This window comes from Malania oleifera, chromosome 10, assembly GCF_029873635.1.
Source record: "Malania oleifera isolate guangnan ecotype guangnan chromosome 10, ASM2987363v1, whole genome shotgun sequence".
Classification (NCBI taxonomy): Eukaryota; Viridiplantae; Streptophyta; class Magnoliopsida; order Santalales; family Ximeniaceae; genus Malania; species Malania oleifera.
Window position 1 is genome coordinate 21,872,322 of NC_080426.1, and position 8,786 is coordinate 21,881,107.

At 35.1% G+C, this 8,786-nt stretch overlaps 1 protein-coding gene across 1 annotated transcript in view; it reads right to left on the reverse strand.

The window, feature by feature from the left end:
* Positions 1–2,279: 2,279 nt before the first annotated feature.
* Positions 2,280–8,786, reverse strand: part of LOC131165267 (exocyst complex component EXO70A1-like) — an 82,774-nt gene continuing 76,267 nt past the window's right edge. The window contains exons 10-12 of the mRNA XM_058122901.1: positions 3,704–3,813; positions 3,399–3,545; positions 2,280–2,961 (exon numbers count right to left, since the gene is read on the reverse strand). Coding sequence (XP_057978884.1) covers positions 2,841–2,961; positions 3,399–3,545; positions 3,704–3,813 — 378 coding nt within the window. The 3' untranslated portion in view covers positions 2,280–2,840. The remainder of the gene's footprint in view (positions 2,962–3,398; positions 3,546–3,703; positions 3,814–8,786) is intronic.

The window sequence follows — 8,786 nt, forward strand, 5'->3', positions numbered from 1 at the left end:
GATAGAAATTTACGTGGTTCGGCTATGCCTACTCCACGGGCGGATGAAATAAAAAACTTCAATATCTCGGGAGGAATTATAAGATGATTTAGAACCGACCTTATACAAAATATCTCCATTTTCTTTATCTCTCATCTTATTTCTATATATCTACTTACTTCAAGCATGCAAATATGTATACATGCATGCAGTGTGTGTGTTTCAAATGAGAGGGAGATGGTGCCCGGGTAATAAGGATTGCAAAACATTTATTAGGGTGGAAAAACGAAGGAGTGATAGCCATTAAACTCTTATGATTTTCATAACATGTAATTATTAATTGAAATTATCAAAATTTAAGATTTGATTAATTGTTTAAAATATCACAATAATTATTATAATAATGTTTTTAGTGGATGTGTAGTGGTATGTGACATTTCTCTTAAGCCTTTGCAAAGAAGGGGAAAAAAACATTTTTTTATATACAATAGTACCATTCAATGTTTGTAATCTCTTAATATTATTTTACTTTTTTTAATACAAAAAAAATATTAAGTAGAAAAAAAAATTAAACTCTCACAAAGTCAACACACTAAGCATGAATTGTAAGATGTTTCAAATGCTCAAAAGATGAAGTTAAAAAAAATGATAAGACATCTTAATTGATACTTAATTAGTTAAGAATCAATTCTTTTAAAGAAAAGATCAGAAGTCCAAACAAAACATAATAAAAAATTGAAATTTGCCCCAGTTTGTAAAAGACGTGGTTTCTTTAAAGTATGACTTTAAAATTGTCTTAAGAAAAATTAAATTCTAACCTAGCTCTAGCCCACTTAGAATTTTTCAAAAGTCTACATATTAGTTGAATGCCAAGGATGAGCCATACAAGCAACACAATTTATTTATGGAGAAAATATCAATGAATCACTTCATATGAAACTTTTAAATTATCCAATGAACTTTTATTTGTATTGGGAGAATTTTATGTTGGCAAGTTCCACTAAAAAATATTAATGTCACACAAAGGATTAAAAAATATTAATGTCACACAAAGGATTAGGCACATCGTAAAATTTATAGGGTGCAACCATTCCTATCACGTTTTCCTTCAAATTTGGTTATGATATATGAATAATATTTGAAAAAGAAAAAGGATAAACATGGGTAGTGTGCCCCATCAAAATAAGGAAATAATAATAATAATAATAATAATAATAATAATAATAATAATAATAATTAAAGTACTTATATTTGAAAATTTTGAGACTTGAATTTAGATTTGTGTAAATTTATACAAATTGAAATCTAAAATTATATTAAATTTCTTTCAAACAAATTTGAGAATTAATCTTAACTTGACAGTAGGTTAGAGGACTCATTATATAATTTTAGGAACAGTAACCCAAGATATCTATTTTATTTCCCTTCTATTCATACATATCCGAGTAATTTTCTCTTGTATGGTCCTTATTCTTTCAAAGTTACGATCTCAACCAAACAAATTTGATAATAAAAGACAACTATAACTTCATGAGAGGTCTTGAATTTGAATTTATATCATATTTGCATAAGATGTAATACATAGTTGAATTAAAATTTATCCAAATCCACCCAAATTTAAATTCGAGATTTGAAATTTATGCTCCCAAACACAGCATAAGCTACACTTAGAAACATAAATTTCAAAACCTTAAATTTAAATCTGAGTAAATTTAATTAAATTTTATACCACATCTTGGCCTGTACATAAATATTGCCTGCTGCTTCAAGGTAACCATGATGAACATCCAGAATCACTGTATGCAAGTCTTCTACAAAAATTACTTGGCATGAAAATAAACCTTACCAAATAAATATCTTCTGCTCATCTTGGAAATCGAATAAAAAATATTAAAGATACTGCCCTTCCAGATTGAGTGAAAAGACATATTTTCAAAGGTTTAAAAATTCCATAAATCTCATATGAGATTTGTCAAAAAAAAAAAAACACTCAAAATTTTCCCCTTACATTTAGCCATATAAGTATCTCAAAAAACAAATGTTAAAAATTTTGAAACATCAGGAGAGACCTCAAAAGAGTCCATATCTTTTTACTAAAATTCCGAAGAGATCAATGTATTTTACCCATAGAAGATTGTTTTTATCAGCACTTTAAGCAAAAAGTTAATGCCCACAAAGATTTACCCTATGTTTGGAGAGGTCTACGATTTGAAGTTGTATTGAATTTAAATAAGTGGACTAGAAAATAATATTGACACTTACCAAATTCCCCCAAATCCAAATCTATAATCCAAAATTCATACTCCCAAATCCTACCTTATTCAATTCTTTATATTGTATAAAGGCAAAAGGAAGTCAATAACACCGGAGTCTTTACAATGCATCTTTTGAACGGCATATAGAAATCCCTCGGGGAAAACTCAGGTCTTGACTGCACAAAATTACAAAATATCCCAAAAAGCACATCCCCACCAAAGAAACTGAGGTACCAAACTAAACAGGAGTTTCAGCAAGATGGGCCGCCACCCTCTTGTACATCATTTCAGGAAGCATGCAAATACACAATCATTTATATGCTTTTCGTTTCTTCTCTACTATTTTTTTATTTTTTATTTTTTATTTTATTTTATTTTTTTATGTTACTCGCACTTTTTCCTTTTTGTAAGCTAATTCTTACACTAAACTGGGCCTAGAAACAATTTCTGCCACTGCCCTGGGTGAAGGGAGCATTAAGGATGGATCCAAAACTCTCCCTCATCAGAGTGAAAAAACAGATACCTTCAGAAAGAATGAATAGTGTATTCTGTCGCAAAGATGGAGAAAGAGGGAGATGGGGAGAAAGGAGCCTAAGTCCACAAGACTCAGCTCCGCTTAGGTTCATTCATGTTCTTTCCCTCAAAAAACTCGCCCAGCATTCGCTCGAGATCCTCTGCAGTGTATTTGACATACTTTTGGGGGTTCTTTCCACTCTCAACCATAGGCCTGCCACACATCAAAAATCAGATTTCAGAAGTGCAAAAAAGTAATTGGTGGATATAACAGTCCAACATCTACACAGCATTCGGTAACAACAATTTGAGAACTAGGTTTTGGATTAGAGTGGATTGATTTGCACAAAAGTCTAAAAAACTTTATAGTGAAATTGGTCCATATCCATATGATTCCAAATATATGTTACCAAAGTCAGAAATAATGGGAATGGCATCATCCCCATTTCTTTGGCCCCAAAAATCAAATGAAGTTTATTTTCAGACAAAAAGAAATGGCATTAGCTTGAGTATTAAAAAATTAGTATCTTCAATTTTAAATTGACACAGCTAAATTCTTTTTTGACATCAAATTCCACAAAACCCAGTAAAAAACTTTTCCTAATTCATGCACCCGTCAAAAAAAAAAAAAAAAACTTGGAGAAAGCGCACCCATGACGTTTAATAAAAGATCTATATGCCGGTAATAACACTTCAGCAACTGCAAGCCTCAAAGATTCCCGCAGCTCAGTGTCGGGAACTGTCCACTGAGATTGTCGTTGATGAAGCTCCTCAAACTGCATATTGAACATCTTAAACCTGATAGCAAAATTGACGACTACAGTTAATTTTTATAATGATCAGCAAGAAGAAAGAATTTCTTTAAAAACCCACAAAGGGACAAACTAAGTAAAAAATTTTAAACCAATTAAAAAACATACAAAGCTATTTTGAGTATGATTCAAATTAGTATCAACCTCTCTTTAATCAGTGCTCTTGAAGCTCCACTACTATTCCCCCCATCAGCACTTACTGCACTGCTGCCCCCAGATGAGGTCAGGCCTTGTATAGAGAGAGACTGCAGAATCTACAAACAAAAAGCAAAAGCAAATAAGAATGGAAAATCTAGTTCCTAGTGAGAAATAAGGCTTGGTTTGATGTTGTCATCTTTGCGTAAACAAGGGAAAATCCAGTTCCTAGTAACAATAATTTTTAGTTGCTTAGGGGGAGAAGAGAGGGGGGCAGCGGTTTTTGAAGATAAGAATCAGCAGTTTTTATGACTGGACACAAAATTGCCACAATAGACAACAAATGGAATAAACACAAGAAGAATATTTACTGTAGTATGCAGGGCACAATAAATCCAGGCACAATTTCTCAAAATTAAATTCATTAGTTGATTAATTCCCAAAATTTGTTCCAAACTTCATTACAAGAGTAATTTATAGGATAACAGCCATAGGATCCACATAGAACTACTTTAAAAAAAGCTAATGGATCTAATCACCAAGCCTTTAAGTCCCACTAGGAAGGGTTGGCTACATTAGTCCTTTTCCATCAATTGACACACACTTGGGCAATTTCCTATTACAATTTGAGGGCTGTTAAATCCTTACTATCTCATTCCAAGTTATTTTTGGTCCATCCCTGCCTCTTCTACTGGTACTAACAATAGCAAACTCACTCCTGTTCATTGGTGCACTAGCTTTGCAGGTGCCTAAACCATCTCAGCCACTCCTTATCTTATCTTGTCCAGGTGCAATGCCTAACCTACCGCAAATGTGTTCCTTAATTTATCTTTCAAACAAAGATAAATGAAATTAAAACAAATGAGTCAACAAAAATATGAAAATAGAATGGAAATAAAATAATCAAAATCTTCATGTCTTCTTCAAATTTGTGTGCAATGGCAGTAAGGAGGCACTTATGACATTCCATTTGACGTGTGTTGGTTTTCAAGATCCTGTGATAGAGAAGGCGTCTAGGCATCTCAATGGGTAGAAGGATACTATATGTTCTCTAGGAGATCGTGTCACCCTCGTTTTAGCTCGTCTTTCTAGTATCTGGCTTTATTTTATGTCTAATTTTTGAATTCTGACAGGAGTTGCTAAATTTTTTTTTTTTTTTTTAAAGAGTTCTAAGAGATTTTCTATCGTATGGGGTTGGGGAGGAGGAGGATCATTTGGTTCATTTGGAGATTGTTTGTAGCTTTAAGGAGAGAGTTCGGGTCTTAGTAAGTTGGTGCCCAAGAAATTGCTTTAATGGGTAAATGGCTTTGGCATTTACCCCTAGAGGAATTCCCCTTGGCACAAAGTTATTAAGAGTAAATTTGGCATGCAGGTAAATTGGTGGACATAGCAGATGTTGACTTCAATTCAACCTAGGCGAAGGACAGGAAAAGACTAGGAATATAGCTGACATTCTAGGACTGCTTCAGGTAAGCCTGCTGTTTTTCCTTAGTCCTAGCCAAAGATGCTATATACTCAATAGAGCGAAAGTACAGAGTCTGGAGATCAGTACACTGTTCCCACCTCCCAGTGTATGAAACTTAAAAGTACCAGAGGTCATCCACTCCTCAGCCTCCATCAAATGACATAAACCATAAAATTTTTGGAATTCCCTAGTGCAGATCTCAACATCCATGCCAAACTAGGATAGAGGACATAACTCATGGCACACTGTAACAGTCTCGACCCAACTCTGGCAAGGTATTGTCTGCTCTGGGCCTCACTTTGTATCCTATACAAGGTACTGCACAGTGCACATGTTGGAGCCCTTATAAGCCCAAGATCACCCAAGTAAACATACAATGTGGGAACCTGGCTAGCCATCCCGTCTGATCTCTAGTGACCTAGTCAGAGTGGCACACATCCCTATGCGGGAACTAAACCGCTGTGGTGAATCGAATTCACCCACATGACTGTACACCTAGGGTGGCTCTGGTACCAAATGTAACGATAAGCAACTCCAATAAGGTATAGTCCGCTCTTACCCAATTGGCCTTGTGATTTTATCCTATAAATGGCACCTCATATAGTTGGAGCATGAACCATCCTTTTTATACCCAAGATCTAGTACACGTCCAATGTAAGATCGTGACAACATTTCCTGCTCATAATTAACTTCGATGTACCTGCACTTGCTAATGTCTTCATCCTCTCTCAATCTGTAGTAGCAGCCCCATAATAGCCCATGCAAGCATACTGCAGCTGTTATCCCCATTGGCATGTGTAACCTCTACCTTATGAGATTGCATGCCAGACATTTTTCTAGTTGGACACCTACTTGTGTGCAAATGCATTCTTCATTTCCAAGAACTTTTCTGACAGTCTGATTCACATTTCCTATTAAACTCCAATAACTCAAACCTGATGCCAAATTTAAGTGTGAGGTCAGGGTCAGGGTTAGGGTTGATATGCACCAACAAAGGTGCAGGTGGAGCATCAGCAAGAATCAACATCTTGTGCTTGTAATGGAGTCTAGCTGAGTAGAGATGTTGGCTTTTCTAGGCTTCATCCTGTTTTGATAATGACAAACCAAGGCATCTAATTGTGCTACTAAGTGTGTACATAGGTATATTAAAGTATTAAGCACAATAACAGATGCAAATTGGAAAACCATGAAGCATACAAGACGACGTTATTTGGCTATGAACATAAAGCTTATAAAGACCAAGCTTGAAGACTATGGCTATGATTATGGAGCTCATGAAGTCCAAGCTTGAAGAATTAAAAGAATTTATTTCATGTATATTACAAATAGGACCTATATGAGTACACTATCATTGATTATGTGAAGAAGCTCATGGGTGACCTTAGTTGGACCCTAGGCATTCTATATTTCATTGAAAATCATTTTCTAAATGTGCAAATATTATTTCAAAGTGGTAAAATCATTTTGGAAATGAAAAACTTCAAAACAAGATTCTCCAAATTCCCTTCTTTTTTTTGTATCCGCCTTGATGTACAATTTTCTCTATCTATATCTTCCCATCTTAAAAAATCTTCAACACGAAAGTTGAAGAATTTTTATTAACTTTTTGTTGATACCTAGATCGCCCTTTTTGGAGTTTTCTAGCAAAAGTTATGCTCCAAATACTGAAGGGTGTTTCAGGAAAATCACGGCTGAAAATTTCCAAAAACTCAAGCGACTGAACCAGGCAATTCGGGTGACCAATTGCTACTGACTTGCACAAATTCCATCTCCAGGCCATTCGGGCGACCAAGTCCCAATTCGGTGGATCAAATCTTGCGGCAAAAAGCCGCAATAGCTAGAAAACAGCTAGTTTTCAAATGATAAATTATTTTTAAAAGCCCAATGGCCATAAAACGGCTAGTAAATCATGTTGCCTATAAATACAAGGTTTCTAACTTGATTTGTAACAAAAGAAAATAGGGATAGACATCTATCATACACATCCAAGTTTTTGGTCTTGATTGAAAACCCTTTTCAAGTACTTTGCATTTCTAGTTCATTTTTCAAGTGCACACTTACTCTCTTGCTCAAAAATCATTCTTGAAATTCATTTATTGAAGAGAGACCTTCTAGTTACTCTTTGAGCTTCATTTCATAATCATATTGAGAATGTATTAGGTTGCTATTTCTATTGTACTTATCCGCTTAAGTTTGGAGCATTCATTGTACAACAATTTCTATAGATTCCGCTTTGTAAGGGCATCTCCACCTAGTGAAGGAGAGAGGCGACTTTGCCTTGGAGAGAGGCAACTCTTGAAATTCATTGATTGAAGAGAAATTCTAGTTACTCTTTGAGCTTCATTTCATAATCATATTGAGAGTGTATTAGCTTGCTATTTCTATTGTACTTATCCACTCAAGTTTGGAGCATTCATTGTACAGCAATTTCTATTGATTCCGCTTTGTAAGGGCATCTCCGCCTATTGAAGAAGAGAGGTGACTCTGCCTAGTGAAGGAGAGAGGCATCTCCGCCTACTAAAGGAGAGAGACAACCCGCCTAAGTAAAGGAGAGAGGCATCTCCGCCTAGTGAAGGAGAGAGGCATCTCCGCTTATTGAAGGAGGGATTGTAAAGGCTTCTCCGCCTACTGAAAGAGAGAGGTTTTCTCTACGTATTGAAGGAGTACATAGTAGAATCCTCAAGTGGGTTGCTTGAGGCAAGGGCGTAGGCAAGGATTGCTGAACCTTAAAAAAAACACGGGTTTTATTCTCACTTCTCTAATCTCTTTAAATTAAGCACATTTATATTTGTTCATATTTGTTGTGAATATTGATTGCATTTACGTACACGTGCTCAAACTTTGCTTAAAATGTTTAAGCATTTACATGAATTTTTTAAACACCCAATTCACCCCCCCTCTTGGGACTACACCTCAACTAACAATTGGTATCATAGCTCGGTTACAATAGGCTTAACCATTTTTGTATAAAGATCACGTGGCACATATTGGTGTATCCCCGTTTTGTAAGGGTCAATCCTCTACAAGGTCTCCAATGTTTTGTGGTGTAAATTACACCTCATGGAAACAAAGAATGAGCATTTTTATCCAAACAATGGATTGGAGAGCTTGGAGAGTAATTGTTCAAGGAAACTATGTTCCTATGAAAATTGTTAATAATAAAGAATTTCCCAAACTAGAAAATCAAATGGATGAACGTATTGTATTGTGTGGGAAAACAAGTTTAATGACTTGTATTCTATACATGTATAGTTAGCTATTTTAGGAAATTTGGTAACAGCCCGTATTCCTAAAATTAGGCTGATTTGGTTACTTTCCTATTATGTTAGAATATCCCATAAATCATGGGATCTGATATACCCTAGTTAATTTTTCCTTTTCTGTTGCTATGGTTGATGTATAGAGCGAATGTTTTGTGTATTTTCGTAAGAATGAATAAAATTCTTCCACGAAGCGTTTCTCAGTTTGTGTCATGGTATCAGAGCCTAAAGCTCTTTTTTGGGATTAAAAACCTCTTCACACAGGCCTTCATTGCCGAGACCATACTGCTGCTTCTTTGTACCAAGTTTTACCCTGTTTTTTAGTTCAAAAACAGAGTATTTTTGCACCTTTTCTGTTCAGCCTTCA